Source organism: Musca vetustissima, unplaced genomic scaffold, assembly GCF_032173495.1.
Source record: "Musca vetustissima isolate MV318-11 ecotype Yass unplaced genomic scaffold, APGP_CSIRO_Mvet_v1 utg13423, whole genome shotgun sequence".
In the NCBI taxonomy this organism is placed as follows: domain Eukaryota; kingdom Metazoa; phylum Arthropoda; class Insecta; order Diptera; family Muscidae; genus Musca; species Musca vetustissima.
This window is the reverse complement of record NW_026878581.1, coordinates 197739-219889: the sequence shown is the minus strand read 5'-3', so window position 1 is coordinate 219889 and position 22151 is coordinate 197739. Positions and strand designations below refer to the sequence as shown.

General features: G+C 35.0%; 1 protein-coding gene across 2 annotated transcripts; it reads left to right on the top strand.

Moving 5' to 3' along the window:
- Positions 1-17706: 17706 nt before the first annotated feature.
- LOC133323351 (uncharacterized) lies at positions 17707-18728 on the top strand. 2 transcript variants are annotated; one of them, XM_061532292.1, is made up of 3 exons: positions 17707-17836; positions 17897-18059; positions 18135-18728. In XM_061532292.1, the coding sequence occupies exons 1-3, from the start codon at positions 17720-17722 to the stop codon at positions 18296-18298; spliced, it is 444 nt and encodes a 147-aa protein (XP_061388276.1). In that variant the 5' UTR covers positions 17707-17719; the 3' UTR covers positions 18299-18728. The 2 variants fall into 2 exon arrangements, with proteins under 2 accessions (XP_061388276.1, XP_061388275.1); XM_061532291.1 differs by having other exon boundaries at positions 17897-18728.
- Positions 18729-22151: the final 3423 nt, after the last annotated feature.

The window sequence follows — 22151 nt, the reverse complement described above, 5'->3', positions numbered from 1 at the left end:
AGCCTTAGATGGCCTTCTGAATGACGTCGCTTATGTCAACTGGCGTGAATTGTAGGAAAGCTTCCTTCTGTACGTTTTTCGCTCTCCTGAGGACTACTCTTTTGCCTCTATTCTGCTCTGCTGGATATTCGACGAATTGCTGGAAGATTTTAATAGCGCATCTTCTGGCATCCGATACAACAGTACTCAGATAGTTATGGTGTACAATGATTTATTTTCTCTTGTTGCTTTTTCGCATTTCTCCGATGACTTAAGGCAACAAATTGTAAAAAAATATTGGACCAATTGTTGGGGATACATCTACAACAAACACTCTCTTGACCAGGTGTTCATACAATATGGAGTGTATGCTGTGAGAATAGTGCCTAAGTATGCCTCTTTGTTACATGAATATCGTGCATCTACATTCTGTGGCAAAATGAGCGTTTACGGCCTACCTTCCCTTGCAGCGATTCAATAAACCAGTGATATAAGCTTCATTGTTATACGAAGGCTTGGGTTCATCAATCCACTCTCGTCCACTACAAAGTTATGAAAAATAATCGCAAGAAAATGTTTACGACTTTATTACAATTTTTTTGTATTTTTGTTCTTCAAGTCAGTACAAACAACACAACACGTGGTCATACATTAAACCGCAAACAGTACGTGATTGTTAAAAAATCCTCCACATAGTGTTGATAAGGCCATTAAATATATATATATATATATATATATATTGTAGTCCTCATAACTTTGCTCACATCCCTGACCTGCACACAGTATCCCATATTATTTAACACATCCATTACCTAAACCAAGATAAAACAATTTTTGCGTCCATTATAAATTTCACAAAATTTTTTTGGTAGTATCTTATCGAAAATAAGAAAAATTTAATATTTTCTTATCATGATGGTATATCATGACATGCTTGCTATATACTACTATTATTTATAGCCTAAGTAGTACTTGAAAATTGTGCAAGAAAAATTACTTGACTATATTTTACACATTCACATGGTGGTGGTGTTATGGCTTTAAGGGTTAGATAAATTTCAAAATTTTTTTTTGTTGGTCATGTATGTATATTACTAAAAATAACTTGAAGGGGTTTGCCGCTTGCTCGACTCCTCTTGCTCACTTTACCTTCTGTTTTTAACACAACATCTAACCTAGAGTCTATGAACATGTCGTTATATACACAACGCTAAATATGTAGACACTACATTTTTGTTTTTCCTGAGCTCATTTTTTTTTTTCATTGTAAAACCTTTTTCATGTCGAGGAAGTTTGGCAGTAGCAGCAAATATTTGGTTAGCATAGTCTTCAATGTCTAGTTCTTGTTGCAATGTCTTCTCTCTGCCTCCCTCCCTCTTAAGAAGTTCGAATGCATGTATGAAGGATAAGATTGCATCTTTGGAAGGAGAATAATTTTTTTCCTCAATATTTTCTTTATTTTTTACTTTCTTTGAGTTAAGTGAATGTGGTTGGTTGCCTGCTGTGTGCCTTTTTGCTTGGGTTTTATGAATAATCCAAATGCAAATGACAGCTTTCTGATGCAAAATCCACCCATCCCTATATTCAAACACACATACTCAAACAAGAAACCCAAACCAAACAAAGAAATGGAGTATTCATGTAATGTACCACTTGGTTGAGTTTTCTGTTTTTTATTCTCCTACTTTCAAACAGAAAAAAATGTTGTGAAAACTTTGTTGTTAAAATTGGGGAGGCGAGGAGAAGATTTTATAAAATTGTTTATATTTATGAATTAGTAAAATAATACTCTAACAAGTTTTAAGGCCAATTAATATATTATACATATATACACATTTTCAAATAAAAACAATATATTTTATTTCATAGAGGGAAGGAGGACTTTACTTTGTATTTGCTGGATTTTATGGTTATATTTGTGTGTAATGGAAATAAATATTGCTGAGCTTTTGTCAAATATGTTTCAATATTTATGACCTTACCAAAACTGAAATGGCTTAACTTAGAAATATTGATAGAGAAAAATGCTGATATTTTTATTGCCATCCAAAGGCAATGCAATCACAAATCGTAACACGGATAGAGGTAGGATTTTTATTATTTGATCTAAAAAAAAAACAAAATATTAAAAAAAACTGTCGATGAAGGTAAAAAAACACCTTTACGAGACACAGTAAAGGCATTACTAAAAAAATCGTTTCCCGTTTAAATGGGGGTTCCAAGTGCTAGTAATTACAGGATGGGGATTCCACATAGACAACATTCTTGTTTATATGTGTCCATTTTCCTCTGGTTGGCGCCATCTCCTGTTATTCATATTTTGTGTTATCCCGCTGTTTTGATAAAAAGTTGTAATCCAATCCACATAGCCAATCGTCATTTTGCTCGATTAGTCCTTGTGTTACTGTCGGTGTTCATTGTTTCTTTGTATTCCAGGGAAGTATGTGATTGGTGTGCTGTAGGGCTGCTTTGGTTGTTGAGGCTGACATCTATCGTAAACTAGAAAACAATCTCCTTAATTTTTATGCAGTGGTTGGAGTCATTGCTTATATACCACTTCCCACTGGGTGGCGCTATTCCGTACCATTTCAATGTGGTAACATCCTCATGTGTTGATGCGGAGGTTGTATATTAAAATTTCAGAGGGCTTCGGATGCATTTCATCTGAAGATGGATGTAAATTTTCTTATATTATTTATTCTTATATTTCTTATAATATTCGAAAACCAATTTGAGAATTTTTTTCCTTCTCCGCTGGAATTCGAACCCCGCACACATCGGTTTAAAATCTAGCACACTACCCGCTGACTCCTTTAATTTTGTACAGTAGTTAAGGTCCTTGTTTCGTTATGTTGCCATTATTTGGTTGACGCTATCTCATGTGATTCCTTTTTTGTGTTATCCCTCTGTTTTGATATAGATTAGAATCCACAAAAAGCCGATCGCCATTTTGCTCGATTAGTATTTGTGTTAGTTTCGGTAATTATAGTTTTTGTATTCCACCTAAGTATATGATCGGCGTACTGTGGTGTTGAGACTTCCATCTATCGTAACCTAGAATAAACATCTCCTTTAATTTGGCAGTGATTTGAGTCGTTGCTTATATACCACTTCCCACTAGGTGGCGCTATACCGTATCATTTCAATGTGATAATATCCTCATGTATTGAATTTCAGGGAGCTTCAGATGTATTTCATCTGAAAGTGGATGTAAATTGTTTTTATAAATATTCGAAAACCAAGTTGAAAGATTGTTTCCTTCTTCGTTGCGATTCAAACCTCGGACCCATCGGTTTGTAATCTGATACACTGCCGAAGTTGAATATTAAAATGTCAGGGAGCTTCGGTTGCATTATATCTGAAGAGTTGTATGTATCTTTCTACTTGCCTCTGCTGGAATTCGAACCATGGACGCAGCGGTTTGTAGTCAGGCACACTATCAACGGCCCCCCTTCAATTTTATGCAGTGGTTGTGGTCCTTGCTTATTTAGTCTTGTCATTTGTGTCTGTGTTTTGTGTTGCGAACATATGTTGAAGGTTTTTTTATTAAAATTTTGAAGGGAAGTTCGGATGTATTTCAATTGGAGAAATAGAATCCAATTATTCAAAACCAACATTGAAAAAGTTGCCTTTTCCACTGGGATTCGGAATCAAGATCCATCGGTTTGTGGACTGGGGTATTAACCAATGCACGACGGCAATTCAATATAACTTTTTAGAAAGCATCAGTCTGTGTTGACGCCTTTTTTAACTATTGGTTTGTAATCCGACACACTATGATGTCCATCATTGAATTTTGTTCAGTGGTTGGTTGGAGTATTTGCTTCACTAGTGTTGTTATTTACCTCTGAGTGGCACTATCTCCCGTCATTTCTACTTTTTGTATCCTCCAGTTTTGATGCCGAAGCCGAATATCATGCGACTTCGGATGCAGAGCCTCATTTTACATATATTCAAAAAGTGCTAAAAAAAACTGTCTTCCTACGTTGAGTCCCGGGACCCATTGGTTTATAGTCTAGTATAATTTGCAACGATTGGGGTCCTTGCTTACATAGTCTTGCTAGTTTGCTCTGGTTGGCGCTATCATTTCTCTTTTGTGTTATCGTCCTGTGGACTGTGACCGATACAGGTTGTGTCTATAGTGAAGAGGAGATTATGTGAGGGATTTGGCTGCGGAATTGTCAGACGCCATCTACATATGTTATCCACCATGACATCAATTTGCGATCAATACGAATTGAGCTGTGTCAAAATCACTCTGGGTTGTTTCGATAGCAGTTGTTACTTTTCTGATGTATTAGTGAGAATACAATTTAATACTTCTTGGCAGTTCTGCTAGTCTGAAGGGATTTCGATTTTTTCTCCTTCGATTATGAAGATTATTCCAGACATGCATGTATAGCGGATACCTATACATAATGTGATGAATCGGGTGCTTACTTCTTTAACAATCAAACAGATATTGCATTGACAAAATGTTGTTGCGTTGGCGCACAGGGAGGATTAGAGTCATGAGGCTTATTGCAGTACGCCATGGGGCATTCGGCCACGATTGATTTTTTTCGAAGGTATCAATTTCTTCAGCGGACTATACATGAGCCGTATGGTTTACCACATGTTTCTCTCATATATATATATATATATATATAGAAATTCAAATGAGATCACTAGATCCTTGTTACAATAAGTGGTCGGAATTTTGAACCTCTCTACCCGCAAAAACCTTAACCCCGCCATCCATGGGAAGAAAAATGTGGCCGCCATCCATGAAAAGAAAAATGTGGCCGATGACTACGGGGATGGTATTTTCCTATAGTTCGTATAGAAAACCTCTGATATATTATTGAGGAATTCAACCTATCGCAGATTAAATCAATTTTTGACCTAGTGGGGCATATTTGCCTCTAGTGGGACTTAAATAATTTAATTTTAATCCCATTATGAACTCAGGGTCTACAAAATAATGCATATACGTCCTTAGATTTTTAGTTTTTCAGCCTTCCTCAAAAATCGAACATCGAAACCAGACATCCTAACGATTTTCTGTTGGCAAATTAAGATTAGATCTCCAATCAAGTGTGTAATTTTGTTATTCAAAAAAATGTTATTCGAATTTTATAACTGAGGTATTGAATCGTGCATACATTTTTTTATGTGGGCCCAAAGAATTAAGTCGCAAGAGATTAAATCACAATATCTAAATGGCCAATAGTGATTACCACTTCGAGAGATACCACTGTCCGGAAACTTTTCCAGGAGACTTCTATCCACAGAGGTATGATATAGTCTACATATAAACTCACTATAGAAGCTCTTCTATCTATAGAGTATCGTTAGGAGCAACCGAAAATATTTATATTTTATTGAAAAATAATCCTCCCAATCAATATAAGGCCTCGTCTCGAAAGAAAGCTGGCAGATGATCAGGAGTAGACCGACAGCAGGTCTTATATCTATAGAGGACAGGCAAGAGGTCCTGTATCTATAGAGGGCAGATACATTTTATAAAAGTCTATAATATAAAAAGAAGACCGATGTGTGATATTTTATTTGTAGAGCGTCTATCTAAAAAGGATCAATAAGAGGTCAATTATTTATTGAGGACCGATATAAGGTCCTTTGTGTACAGATTACATTAAGATATATCTTCATGATCAGATAAATCTTCCTATGGTATGGGGAACTATTAAAGGAAAGTACTGAATGATTTTTTTTTTAATATCATAAGAAACCGTGATATCTCGAGAATTTCTATAACATTTTTCTATAGAAAATTTCTAATGGGACAAATATTAATACCCTCATTTATGCCCCAAATTCTAATCACCAATTTCTCTAACAAATAGAAAAAGATGTCAAGATCCTCATCAACAATGAAAATTAGAATTTTCAACATACTTCTGTCAAATTGTGTTAACTAATTACATTTTAAATATTTGACAAAGAGAGTTGCCCTTTTGTTCACACAAACATACACACATATTGTTCTTCAACAATCAGATTATAATGATAACGACGATAACCATTGACAAACTGTCAATGTGAAATGTTTTATTATCATAATTTGGGCATTTAGTTTTTAAATTGTATTTTAAACATTAAATAAAACATTAACTTTACGTATTTCCATTATCAAAAGGCCTATGTCATACAGCAGCAGCATGTGTCAAGATGTTTTAGGGTACCTAATATACCAAATATTAAAATTTAGATCCTTTTGTGTGTGTGTCCTCGTCCTTTAGGCTAATGGGGAATTACACAATTTCAAGTGTTTGAGCTCTAGAGTTTGCTTAAAAGGGATTTGTGTCTTTTGGGGATAGAAAAACTACAAAAAACTCCTACTAAAAAAGGACAACATATACGTAGGAACATATTTGTTTATATGTTGAGCAGTGTGCGTTTTGTTAGAAGGGTCCTCTGCATGCTAAAATATAAATCACATATTTTATATTTATATTTTTTTTTTCTTTGTAGACCTTGAATGTTTATGGGAAAAATGTTTACCACAGAGGATGATAAATGAATTTTTCTTAGGAAGGATGTGTTACGTATTTTACTCCTTATGTAGTTGTGTATGTCCTTTCCTTCTTCGTATCCTCTTTTTAGGGACAGGATACAACTAAAGATGATATAATTGAATGAGGTAGCTAACTTTTAATGACACTCCCATTTACTTTATATGTTACAGACAATTTTGTGTAATTTTGTGTGTAAGGGGCTATTTAAGTTATTTATACTCAGAAGACCAATCTTTTTATAGACCTAAAGAAGGCTTCACTGTGGGTGTCAATGAAGCAGGCCCCACGTTGGGCGCCAATAAAGAAGCTCTTTGCGAAATAAAAAGATTCGAAATAAAAAGATTTAACTTTTTACTCCTTGTTTAGGGACTACTTCCAGCTTATGATCTGAGTCCATCAACTTGGGCAAGCGTGGTTAATGATTTTAAGCCTTCAATGTTCGCTAAACGAATTAGAGTCGGAGTGTCCCGACTCGGAGTGGATCGATTTTATTGAAATTAGATTGAGCATAGGTACTACTTATGAGAAGGGAGGCTCTAAAATAACATTTGAATAAAAATAGAGTTGATCCGCTTCACACCGTTTTAATAACAAATTCTTGCAGTTTTTTCCGCAAAAATTTAATTTGTAGTTATGGAGGGTCAACCCCGATTTTAAACCTGGTTTAATTATAGTTTTCCGCCTAATGTGTCCTTCCTTTAAAATATGCCGAACTAACATTCATTTATTTAACACCCTCCTATACTTTACTGAGAATAACGCCATCATCTATAAATATATGTCCCAGTCGTTAAAATATATTTAATTATAATGTTCTGTTAATGTGAGTGTACATTTGTGATAAGAAATTCTATTTACACATACATCTACAAATATCTAAATTTATTTGTCATTGATTTGTAATCTCAAATAAGTATCACGCACAACATCAGTCGCAGCACACATTATAAAGAAATTATTGATATCCGCAATTGTTAGATATTTTCAAAGTTATTGCCTGATAAAATTGAGAAAATAAATTTAGCTGACTTCCGTTTGCTAAAATTCTGTGTAAATATTGTGTGTTGCTAATATTCATGATTGCAATTATGATTTTAATAAAATAAATTACACAGACACGCACAGAAATTGATAACTTCCTTAATTATAACCTCAAAGCAAATATCAAATGAGATTAAAATTATCTACAAGGATTCAATAATAATTATCATAAATTGCAAAATTAAATTAAATGTGGTAGAATGTGGATGTTAAGATCGAATATTTATTAAAGAACTGTGAACTTGCTATTAGAAATATCAGCAGGTCTTATATCTGAAGAGGACAGGCGAGAGATCCTGTATTACACCGACGTGTAATATAATATTTATACAGCGGCGATATTAGATTTATATAGACGTGACAGAAGATCCACTATCTGTAAAAGATCGATTTATGTCCGATATAACGTCCTGCGTCTATACATGACATAAAGAAAACATATATAAAACATTCGAAATGTTCCCACAGGAAGTCTATCTATATAAGAAATGGGAGGCAGATTCTCTAAAGGACCGACAAGATATCGTTTATCATAAAATGACGTCCATGAGGTCATCGACTACCATTAGAAGGTCCTCTATTTACCGTATCAATAAGGTCTTATCAATACAAAGGGCCCCAGAAAGTTTTTCTCTATATATTGAAGACCTAAAAGCCATTCTATCCACAAAAGACCTCGAGAATGTATTTTGCCCATAAAAACCTTGGAGAAGGCCTTCTGTCACTACCAGAAGACCTATATAATGACTTATGTTTATAAAATACATGAAGAACAACTTCAGTCTACACAAAGTCATATATCTATAAAATGCTTGAATTGGTTTGTATGTCTATAGAAGACTAGAATTAAATCTTCTGTCTGTAGAAGAACCAAATAATATATTCTATAATAGACCTGAAGGAAGTCGTAATATATAAAATGGCTTTGGAACATCTTCGGTATATAGGAAACCTAAAAAAGTTATTTTATATAGAAGACCTAGAGAAAGTCGTCCGTCTATAGAAAAGCCGGAAATAGTCTGCGTCTGTACAAAGCCTGAAAAAATCTTCTATCTAAGAGAAGCCTCAAGAAAGCCATTTGTCTTTGGGAGACCTAAAAAATGGCTTCTGCATATAAGCGTCCAGAATAAATGCTTTACACTACAGAAGGCTTTTAGAACATATTTGTGGAAGACCCAAACAATGTCATCTGTTGAAGTTATTCTATATAGAAGACTTAAAGAATGTCTTCTGCCATTGTTGGCCTGAAGTAGGTGTTTAGTCTATGGAAAGTCTGAAGAAGGTCTTCGGCTATCAAAAGGACTGATAGAAGTTCTCAGAATTGAATAGAAGATCTAAAAAAAAGGTATATTGAGTACAGAAGGGTCTATAAGGTATTCTGAGTGTAGAGGACTCTAAGACAGAATACCATGTCTTTGAAAGGACTATCGAATATTGCCTTCCTATTGCTGTTTTTAAAATGTTACATATCGGCAGATGTTCTTACGCTGAGCTTTGGCATACTGAGGCATACTGACTATAGATGTCGTTAGAAATCTGCTGCTTCCACTGCAAAAATCAAAGTAGATATTAAAAAAGTATTTTTAATAAAAATTCTGTCAAAACAAGTTCTGAAGAAGGTTTCCTCTCTATGATAAAAAAAGGCCTGAAGAATGGCATATGTATATAAACGTCCAGAATAAATTATTTACACTATAGAAGGCTTTTAGGACATCTTCGGTCTTTAAACTCCTGAAGACAGTCTCAATCTATAGAATTAATTTTTGTAACCTGAAAAAGTTATTCCATATAGAAGACTTCAAGAAGGTATTCTACCCATTGTAGACCTGAATAAGGTCTTCGGCCACCAAAGGATTAAAAGAATACCTCAAACTTGTATTTTATATTTATAAGATCTGAAGAAATATATATTTTTTACAAAAAAATGGAGAACGTGTGTCTATAGAAGACTTTAAGAATCTCTATAGGACATATTTCAACTATAGAAGACCTTCATGAGGACTTCAGATTTGAATATAAAATAAACGTCTGTCTCTATTGAATACCTTAAGGTCCTGGGTCGGTATAATACCTAAAGATCATTTGTCTATAGAAGAACTGAATAAGGTATACAGTCTATGTAAGGCTCTGCCTAGAGACCACCGTAGTAAGATGTTTCTATAAATACAAAGACTAACGATTATTGCCTTCCAATTAGTCCTTTCGATATACATTCTATAAAATATACATCTTTTCTATATATTCATCTGTCAGCGGAAGATTAGAGTGAAAGTGAATATATTACTTTAAAATATATGCAAACCTTTAGAAGGCTTCTCTACTTTAAAAAAATCATTTTCAATAAATAATTATGTCTATAGAAATTATGAAGAAGGTATGTTTTCAAATCATCTGTATATAATATACTTCAAGGAGAAGTCCTGTGAGGTTCGTTTGAAAGTCTTCTGTCATCTATTGAAGACTCTCTGACCAACTTGTGAAATTCTTCTGCTTTTAGAAAATCTATATGAATTTTTTTCATAAACTGTTTTAAAACTATTTATCTTATTTTTCTACCTACCTCCCTCCAAATCTTCCAGTATGGCAAATAAAAATCAAACCCCAATTTTATCGCAAGTTGAACACTCCTTCACACACACATCAAATGGCATTAATATAAATTTTCAATTTGCCAGCAAGCCCCGACATCATATTGAAAGATATGGCAATGAATGATTTCATAATTGTATCTGACATGAACAGTCGTCGTCGTCATCGTCATAGGTCAAATGCAGTGAAATGACAGTGGGAAAGATAAATTCGAAAGGCTGCAAACGGAAAGATAAAAAGTTTGGGTCAACGATGATTTCCGTTTCCTATGGAATGTGTACGGACACACACATGCACACGAACTCGCACTCATTCCCTAACTACAAAACTCTACAACATATTTATGTTCTCTGAACCCTCCTCCTTTGGTTGCCTTTCCAACAACAACATGTAATCAACATTTAAATGTATAACTTGAAGTTAAATAAAATTTATGATGGTGTCATAGATATCCTGTACAACACTTTGACTAGGGGCAGTAGTATATCCCAACTACAACGAAAGGAAAACATAAGCAAGGAAGGAAGGGAGATACGAGGAAGACAAAATACAAATAGGGCAGGGCAACGACCACCATACTACACACAGGGTGTATGAGAACACATGTTGTGAAATTGTAATCAGGTCACAACAACAACCTCCCGACCATAATCACACCATCCGCACAACTAGAAGGTAAAGCCAGCCTACATTAACATTTTTCCATTCATTCATGCACGAAATTGAACTAAATAATGAAGGGAGGAGGAACAGCAGGAATAGGAACCACTCTCCCGTGATTCCGCACTTCACCCCTCTCTCGTGTCAACAAACAACAACTTTATTTGTAACACCACAAAGGGCTAACATTTAACTACTATACAAATACACAAACATTTCAACACCCAAAAACCAACAGTTTGTTGTTGTTGCAAACAGAAAATCGTAAGAGATATCGGGAATGTGTAACATAGGGACGACAGCGTACCGTCTGTTAAGGTTAAAAGAAACATTACTTGGCAAAATGAAATAAAAGAAAATGGGGGGAAAATATATCAGCATGTCCTTAATTTTATCTCTCTGTATTTTTGCGAACCTTTTGCTTTTGCCTAACCCATAAAGGCAAAACACGAAGTGAGGAAAATCTGTGCGAAAAAGAATGTAAAAAACGTAATCAAATCACGTGACTTATAAAAATGAATTGGCTGAAAACAAGACATTTTGCTTTTACTACAAGATGTTACTTCCTATAGGTCACGTCAGAGAAGATATTTAAAAGAGGGAAGAAATGTTAGCATTTATCGTATCATTTGAATAGCTCCGAAAGACTTTCAACTGAAAAGAAAAAAATTGGTGTAATAACATGGTTCGAAAGATGTCGAATTCCAGTCCCATATTTTAGAAACTACGAAATTTATGACACTTTTAAAAATGTCTTATCTTCTTGGAAAATCTTACAAAGTCTCTATGGAGATAGGAAAATTATAAAATACCTTCTATAGGCAGAAGAGGACGGAAAAAGTTCTGTTATAGACCAAATACCTTATAAGTGTTTTCTATAAACGGAAATCTTATGAAGCGGTTATTTTTGAAAAACCTTCTATATACAGAATATATCTTAAATGATTTTTAAAGACCAAAGACTTTTTAAGCGGATGTTGCAGGAGATCGCCCAAAGATTTCTATAGCAAGAGCTATACAAAAAACTTGGATATGTAAAAACGAAGAATTTTGCTTTCTATAGAAGGAAGACCTTCTGTAAGTCGTCTCTAACCAACCTGCTAAAGAATTTTAAAAACAACAAGAAATCTTCATATGCATATTATAGGAAGGATTTATTTATCCACACAAAGACTTCGGTATATATATTCTACACTTTGTATAGCAAATCTTCCCTTTAAAGACGTTCAAATATCATTGATAGAACCAGGACCTTATTCGTGAGCCTAACTCCTGGAAAATTAAAAAAAATAGCAACAACATACATGTGATGGGTCATTCATTCAAAATCTCCGATTATGGTATTCACACGATGTTGCCCTACTGCCTGAACGACTGCGTCCGTGTGAATACCATTCAGACCTGTTGATAGGCTTCTTGATCTAGGGGTTCACGCTTATATCTTTGGACATCTCTCTCTACGTCATGAAGATCTTATCTGACGTGCCTGAACGGGGGAGTCCAGTCCATAAGACTATGGCAGGTGTGTTCCTGACGATAGCAGCCAAGCAAGTACTGCATCGACAAGACGCAATTGTGTCGATGGACGGGTAATGAGATGGTCCACAGCACTCATGAGGAGGCACTCTATTGCAGTTCTTAGGACAGTATTCTGGCAGGTCTGGATATTCTTTCACTGCGTATCACATACATTCGCGAACCACAATGGCACCGCAAAGCTTACCACCGACCGGCTATATTGCTTTATAAGAGGTCAACAAGGATCTTGTTCCTACTTTGCGCAGACGACTTGAAAACGGCTGTCGAATGTTACTCCCAGTATCTTAGGGTAGTTAGTGGTCGGAATTAGTTCTCCATCGACCATTATGTTCAGTGGGAGCATCATTTCAGCCGTCCATGCGGTAAACAGTGTGGCTGTTGACTTGTGGCGGATATTTTCATATTCATCAGATGAAAGAAATTTACAAGATCAGCTATGTAGAAGTTTAACCTCTCACACATGTCACTCCCAGTATCTCGGGGTAGTTAGTGGTGGCTGTTGACTTGTGGCGAATATTTTCATATTCCTCAGGTGGAAGAAATTTACAAGATCAGAGAAGTTTAATCTCTCGCATATGTCATCAATAATGGAAGCCGACTCCATGATCGTACAATCATCCGCATCCATAACAATCTCTGTTTCACTCTACCGATTTTAAATTTCCTGTTTCTGAATTCCATGACTGGCGTCCACACATGTAGATGATTAACCGACGTTTCAAACACGGTCAGTGATTTGTCTTCTCTATATCTTCTAACAGTTTGGCTTTGTTGACCTTCGATAGGTCAAGTGCCACCATAAATGTTCGTTTGAACGGCCTGTTCTGTTTATGTCCTCTGTTGACGGAGACGATGATAAAAAGGTGGTCTGAGCCGAATGAAATTATGGGTTGCAAGGTTACATCATTTATCAGACCCGGTGCCACAATGGTATAATGATAAGTTATACGGCCTTATGATGGTATTCTATAAAAATATCCCTTTCTACAGAGTCCATAAGTCAAAAACTTCAATAGACAGAATGGTCATTTAGATGTCGCATATAGACTGAAGGCTCTTATTAATAAATTCGTTTTAGATGCTACCAATTCTACCAATTAGTCGTTTATTGGTAGCTGACCAGCTTAAGGATTTCCACCGACAGAAAACACTTTTTTGACACACTTTACCAGGGACCTATACATAGAATATGTCCAATATACTTTCTAAAGATATTTTTATAGACCTTCTAACGAACTTCTATAATCCATTATCTTGATATAAGATTAAAAAAAAATCAAAATGTTGACACTTTGTGGGGAAGGTACCTGAAGGAGTGGGTCAATGAGTCCCATAATCACGTTTGTTCTGCGTAAGGTAGTTCGCTCACATGATATTTACATTTTCAGCAAAATTTTAATATGATTAGCTGTTTTTAACAATACCATCCGCAAGATGGTGGCTCTTAATGGGACATTTTCCACCGTATGAATATTCCCTTTGTCTGAAAGTAATTCTTATTGACCTGTAGCCTAATAACAGTTCCTTAGTACAATGTATTGATTCATTTCAGAATTATTTTAGCCTAGATTTAAAAACTCACATGTCCTCCTTTAAATTTATAATACATACCCACACAATTTAATGGTGTTTCGATGACAACCCTACTCTTGTTATGTGTCCTAACCATGTCCCTATTAAAGCAAAATTTGATTTATAACCATTTTATAGTTGGCCCAACATCATCAATACAAAAGTGGTAATGGTAAACAACAAAACAAAAAAAAAAAAACAATGGCCAACAACTTTCGTAGTGTCGTTGTCACAAAAATTACCACCCAGCTGAAGGAAACTAAAAGGGGTGTGGAGGAGAAGCAGATGGAGAGAATTTTATACATTTTCAAAAAATGACCTTCACTTCCAATTTTTTGCTGTTGTTGTTGTTTTGTTTTGGGGTAGCCTTTGATGCGTTGTTGTTGTTACCGCTGCTGAAAAATTTTAATATTGTCGGCAATGGCAAAGGCGGCTGTCGTTGTTATAACTTTACGCCCTTCTGTCGCAGTGTTTTTATCGCATTCAAACGCTATTGTCTCCCTACTTTTTTTGTTTTTGTAGTATGTTTTATAATAAAAAAAAATACGAAAATACTGGAAAGTTGTAAAATTTGTTTTTATTTTCAACATGTCATTCATTGTTTCGCATATTTATTGTTATGCACCATAGAGTCCACCACCACCACTTAAACAATTGTGAATCTGTATAAAACATAACGCGGAGATGAACAAATATATCATTTGTTCCCTTTGTGGTGAAGAGTTTTGTGGGCCTAACAAAGTTATACCCTACTAAATAAATAATAGTAATCTTTTTTGTATTGAAGGAAGCGACAGGTCAAGTGTAGTGATACCGGATTAATTAAATTAACGAGGGCTTGGTATCTCCCAGACGAAGTCTGAGTTTGAGAAAAATACGACTTCGGACGGGTCAAATTTTTAATATCCGTTCAAAGAATTGGTCGGTACCCCTTTATGGCCCATGGACTGTTACAACTATAAAACTGTTTTAAACCATTTACACAAAGCTGTATTCAAAAGGAAGCAGATGTTTGGGTGCCAAACATATTGACAGAAAAAATAGGATGGATCGAATTTCCATCTGCCAAGCCTTGGCCAAACGGAATGAGATAGATTCATTTCTTAAACAGATGGTGACTGGAGATGAAAAATGGATCACATACAATAAACATGTGCGGAAACGATCGTGGTCAAAGTGCGGTGAAGTACCTCAAACGGTGGCCAAACCAGAAATAACGGCCAGGAAGGTTCTGCTATGAGTTGCTTCCATATGGCCAAACGCTAAATTCTGATCTCTACTGTCAATTACTGGACCGTTTGAAGACAGCAATTAACCAGAAACGGCCAGAATTGACCAACAGGCTAGGCTACACACATCTGTAGTGACTCGCCAGAAACTTTGGGAGCTTGGTTGGGAAGTTAATGCATCCGCCATACAGTCCGGACTTGGCACCAAGCGATTGCATTGCAAAATTTCTTTAATGATAAAACATAGGTATCTAGGGAGGATTGTGAAAATCGACTACTATTTTTTTTTTTTGCAAATAGAGAACAGGACTTCTATAAGAGAGGCATTATAAAGTTACCTTTAAAATGGCAACACATCGTACAACAAAACGATGCATATTTGGTCCAAATCGGATATTCCGAAGCATGTTAAATAAAGTCCTATAATTCATATAAAAATAATGGATTTATTTTTCTGACAAATCGATCGTTCTTACAGTTATTAAAAATATTTTTTTTTCCTTGAAATATATCAATTCACGCCTAATGGCCATTGTTAAAAGTATTCTTTAAAAAACTCACTTTTGATGGTCATTGAAAAAATATTATAAAAAATTCACGTGAATATATAGTCCTTTAAAAATAAACATTCTTAAAAAATCCACACCTAATGGTGATCCTTGACAATTCTTTAAAAAATTCACACCTTCTGGAGGTACTGGAAAATAAATTCTTTAAACAATCAACGACTATTTTTGGTCCTTGAAAAAATCTACCAATATTGGGGGCCCTCAAAAAATGTATTGCATATTTTAGTAAGATTCATAAGATCTCCTCTTCCAATATGGTGTAGGGTATCCTATTGTTGGCGCCGTTTTGGTCTGCTAATATGTAATATTTCAACACGCCTTTCAAGAACTACCGACTTTCTCAGCTTCAATTCAACTGTTTTATATAAATCTATTTTCGCTGATAAACCGACTTCGACTAAATGCCCCTCAAAAAAAAAACAAAGTACTGAAACAAAAAACGTGGTTACCCAAAAAAACCCATATTTTAGTACATAACACTTTGGAGTCCTTCCAAATATGTGTATTTGTGTGAGCGTTTTTTTGTTCGCTCTACTTTCAACAACCACTGACAGACTTCTATTTTTTCGGTGTGTGTGTCAGTTTTGTTAATATCTGCGCTATTACGCAACAAGGTTGCTGCAATGGCTAAAAAAAAATCCTTTCTTAGTCAAGAAAAAAAAAACCGAAATAAAAATTTGAAATGTGGCGTCATATGTGCCGAATGATGTTGAATTGAAATTCTGCTAATAAAACCATTATCGTCATTTGCCGACTTTTCTTTCACACATCCTCTTAATACCATTCTCTTTGTAGAGGATACATATATGTATCTATAAAAGTCAAATAACAGCTTAGCGAGCGAATGTAAAGTGTTACAACGACAACAAAGTGACTTTAATACGAAATCTCTTCACTCGTTTAAGCGTTTGTTTTGATTCATTCCAACACGAGGCCAAACGACTGTTTTTCAAAAATATATTTTTTCGTTCTTTGCCAAAAATATTAAAAATGACACTTGACAAAAAGACAAGCCATATACTTTGTTGTTAAAAGGGTATATGTGAGAAGAGTTTGAAAAAATGTGTCGTATTAAAATACTAGAGAAAATGTTGTATGATTTTGGTTTTAAGGACTTTAGATATTAACGTATATGATTTTTGTATGATTGGACTTTCTTGGCATTGATCTGGGCAATGTTTACTTTCAACAAGGGAAAGTTACATGCCACACAAGCATCGAGAGCATTGCTCGTTTACACATACATTTTCCGGACAGTCTTAGGTTTTAAAGAAGTGATTAAAACCCTATGATCAAAACACTATGCAAGACCTCAAACATATTTTTAAACCAAAAATGTTTCATATGGCAGCCACCCAGTAAACAATTTTTTCCGACTGCTCTGATTTTAGATTTTTTTCCGAAATTTCTGACGTTTTTTTCAGAAATTTCTGATAGAAATTGGTCCGATTTTCTAAACGTTTTTTTTTAGAATTTCTGCACATTTTCCTGTGTTTTTAAGCGAAAAAAACTCGAAAAATGTACAAACGGAGAGAGTAGATTGTGTATTGCTCTGGCATATTCTCTCCCACATGTAAACGGATGGTGGTGGTTTGACACATTCTCTCCCATAGTAGTTGTTGTTGTGATCATTCATTTCAAGATCTCAACAACAACAAAGCGCAAAGCAAAAATGCTATTTGTTATTGTTATTGTGAACTGTTAGATTTTCCGTTGTAAAAATGTGCGTTTTGTTGTTGTTGTGAATCAGCCTCTTTCTCTTTCGTTCCCAAAAAAATATGATGGAAAAAAATTGCAAAAACAACTACATACCGGTTTTCTGTGTGCACTGCTTTTTATTTTTAGTTCTTGTTTAGCAGTTGAAAGAGAAACGTGCTTCGGTATATTTGAATTAAAGTGTTTACAAGAAGTGTTCAAAAAGTGAATTAAAAATTTCCAGAAGGTGTTTAAAATTAAAAAACAAACAAAATTGTTTATTACAGGTAAGAAAAAATTATAAAAAAAAATGACTGTAGAAAACGCCATGAAAGCAGTACAAATGAAAGGATCAGTATTTTCCGTTGAACAACTATGCTCCCCTGAAGAAGTATTAGACTTCGAAAGAAGACTGAAGGATAATTGCGAACTGAAAAACAAACTGGTAAGTTTCTAACCCACATTTCTTTAATAGGTATGTACTCAAATCAATATTTATCTACAGATTCAACGTATAAAAGCACAACCCCATGACGATATAAGGAAATTTGTTCAAGAAAATCTAAAACTAGTTTTCCAGACGGACGAAATTATCACACGATTTTCATGGAATAGTGCCAACAGAAATATACCTGTAAAAGATATGCATTACATCAAGCTTATAAGAGGTTTGTATTCGCTATTTAAGATTATGGATAAGTTAGATTACATGTACATATGTATGTACTTTAATTGTTATATAGATACAGCAATAGATCATATCCCGGGCACTGCTGCAAGTACGATAGAATTTCATATTAAGAATTTCTTTAATTCGGCTAAAGACCGCCAAAACAAACGAAAAAGAAAAGCAGAATCGAAAAAATCTCAATCGGACAAATCTGAATCGGAAAAATCTGAATCGTAAAAAATTTAAATAGTCCTGTGTATTATATTGTTTTTATTATACAGGGACTCAAAAAATTAATTGTACACTTCTAATATTTGAAAATAAACTCCAAAAAAATACTAGGGGTGTACGGATTTTTTTTTTTGGTCACTGTACACGACACAAATTATTGAAAGACTGAATTAATTTTATTTTTATTTTAAAAAGATACATTGAATTACAAAAATTATATATGTATATAATAACAACAAATAATTGAATTATCTGTTATCTGTTCAACTAATAAATATAAATAATATAAATAATAATAAATTGTTTGTTTTTTAAATAAATATGTGTTTTTTTTTCATTTTTAATTGGTGTGACGATTTTTTCGATATTTCTTCCGAATTCTGAACGATTTCTTTCAGAAAATCGGAACTTTCTCCCGAATTCTGAGCGTTTTTTTTCAGAAAATCTGATTTTTATTCCGAATTTTCTTTCGAATTCTGCCCGATTTCTTTCAGAAATTCGGAGTTGTCCTCCGAATCTTTTCCGAAAATCTAATTTTTTCTCCTATTTTTTCACCGAATTCGGACCGAATTCGTTCAGAAAATCTAATATTTTTTCAGATTTTTTTCAGAAAATCTTTCCGAATTCGGTGACCACGTCCATACAACTTTCGTACCGAAATCGGAAGGAATTCGGAATCAGAATCGGACATTTTTTCAGAGATTCTGACAGAAATCGGACCGAATTCGGCAAAAATTGTTTACTGGGCAATTGCAATCTGGTTATGCAAAATGTCATGTAGAGGATGTGATTCCCCTTTGTGTGAAATGTTCTTTCATTACTAACGGTATATCGTCTCTTTTTAAACATCCGATAATTAATATCCAAAAAATTAGAATTTTTTTACTACCAAAAATAACACATTTTCTTGGAAAAGCCTGAATAAAAAATTTTAGGAATGTCGCCTCTATATGGAAAACTTCAAAAAAATACTTTCGCTATATCAGACATTTGGAAACTTGTTATTTCTTTAGAATTACGTTACAATAACCTGAAACAGGTCTTCTGCCTGCGGACGCCATAAAGAAGGTCGTCTCTCTATAGAAGAGCTGCAGATGGTCGTTCGTCTTTAAAATACCTAAAAAATGTCTGTGTACAGAAGATATGAATATTTTTTTTCTACATAAAATCAGATGAAGTTCGCCTATCTTTAGAAACCCCGAGAAAGTCTTCTGCTAATTGAGTATAAGTAGAAGTCCTTATGATAATATGTAGTTTGCCTACAGATCATCATAAGGACTTCTATTTTTAGAAATCCTTATGAAATTTGTCTATAGATAATCATCAAAGGGTCATACTATCAAAGCTTTAAGAGCGGCGTATTTTTTAAAGGAAGTCCCCAAAACGGTATTCCGCCTATAGAATGCATAAAGCCCCATGATTATTTTTGTGGTGCACGTGTTATTTTAGCTGGAAATTTCCAGAGCACCTCAACAGGGCGAAGAGAAGAGTATAACGCCGTATAGGATTTCTTTAGATTCCAGGACCACCACAATTTACGTTGGCGGATATTGTAAAGAGCAAAAAGATCCAAGGCGCTTGGTACAGATAAAATTTCTATGATGCTGTTGAAGCGGGAAGATGAGCCAGGAGTAGATTACCTAATCGAAGTAGTTTGTTTGTCGTTAGCTATCCTATCCTAACGTCTGAAAAATGGCCAGGGTGGTCCCATACTGAAGCCAAGCAATGATGTCAGCAAAGGAGAATCTTACAAGCCAAACCTATTATAGCACAACTGCTTGGCACGACCATATTTGACGGAAAAGCTCAAACATAATAGACCGTTTAAAAGGACTCTTATATAGGCGCTTGATTCATCGAAGGCACATGATAGCGCCAATCATGAGAACCTATTCGAGGACGTCGAACAACTCCAGCCAGATTTATAAAATTGGATCGCAAATTTTATGCGTGGAAGTGGAAGGCCCTTAAAGTTATATAATGATTTCCCCAAGGAGTTTAACCTCTCTGAAACTCCACCTCCATCGGACGGCCTAAATTTAATTTGTACGCGGATGATTGTACGATCATGGCGTCTGGGTCAGAAATTAATTGCATGTGCGAGAGACTGAACTATATAGCAGAGTTTTTCTAGACGAGGAACTTGGAAATATCAACCACTAAATCGACTATTAACCACATGAACAGCGGATATGCGACCTCTGACTGTGCACCTCGATGGGTCCACAATTATGAACACTAGTTACACCATGGTTCTAGGGGTCACATTCAGCGCATGTCACAGCTTTTTCGATAGGGTCAAGAGCATAAACACGGTTTTAAGATCGCTAGCCGGTAGAACTTTGGGGAGCTGATAAAGAAACCTTGTTCACAATATAAACAGCGACAGACCGGTCTGTGGTAAACTATGCAACTCCAGTGTGGTCCGCCAATGCTAATGCAACGCAATGGAAAAGTTTCAATCCTGCCTGAATGTCGCACTGAGGATTACAACAGGGTGTCTCCTCATTACTCCAATAGAACTCTTACATGAGGAGAGAAAGCGCCAACAGAACAAGATGGTGTCCTCCAATGTTAATGCAACGCAATGGAAAAAATTCAATCCTGCCTGTATGTCGCACTGGGGATTACAACAGAGTGTCTCCTCAAGACTCCAATAGAACTCTTACATGAAGCGAGGAAGCGTCAACAGAACAAGAACGTGTCATACAATAATATCTGTTTTGGGTGTTACAAAAGTAACCATCCGAACCATCATCTTATGGAAAGGCACCTAGCAGTTAGGTATTTCAGGAATCCACATGATCTGGAGGATACAAAAAGAGCCTATAACCAGTGAAACAAAGTTTGCGAGTTACATGGCTAATACCAAAAGCTCAACAGCTCAAACGAGACATGTACTCTACTCTGCCGATCGTTACACTAGATCAGTGTTGAACAGAACTAAATTGAGAGTAATTGTGTGAGAGTGTAATTGAGAGATAATCATCAAAAATGACTGACGGAAAGGCAAAAAAGAGAATGCGTGTTTAGCTATCACCACTATAGTACTATTTTGTGCATGAGTGTTCTAGATCAACAGACCTATCAAGTAGGACTCACATTGATGTAGTGGAGCAAGCACTTTGGTTATAACCGGTACAAGTCTCAATCTTTTTGAATCGGGAGTTAGAGGCAAAACCAGATTAGCAGTAAAAATTCACAGTACTCTAAGCTGGTACAAAAACATGTCAACAACAACAAATGTACAAATACATAGTATGTACACATACATAGTAGTAAAATTGTATTGTATTGAAACCAAAAATGGATACCCTACTTAAGTTCTCAAATTATATACAATTTTCTTCATAGAATAACTTTTATTATTGCAACATTTTACAACATCCTACATTTTTTACATTTAACACTTAATATTTCCTTTAACAAAAAATTTATCATTACAATTTCACAGATATTTTATTATTTAAAATATATTCAAAAAGGAAGAAGAACAATAAAAAATACTGTAATGCATAAAAATAACTTCTGATAGCAGCAACACTGCATAAATACATCATGGTGTTATTTTTAAAAGGCACTCTCACTCTATCGCACACACACACACACTCACATACATGCAAATATATGCATTGTATTACCAAGCAACCAACAACCTAGTCCATACGACTTCTACCAAAATCATTCTCACTTCCTACAGAAAGCCTGGCATTGTTTATTCAATATGGAATTCAGTTCAGTTCCATCCATTCACATATCTGAATTATTATTCCTTCCTCTTCAGTACGGGGCGCATAATGTGTAAAGATCTACCAACATTTGAACATTGATGTATGTGTGTGTGCGAGTATGCAATATT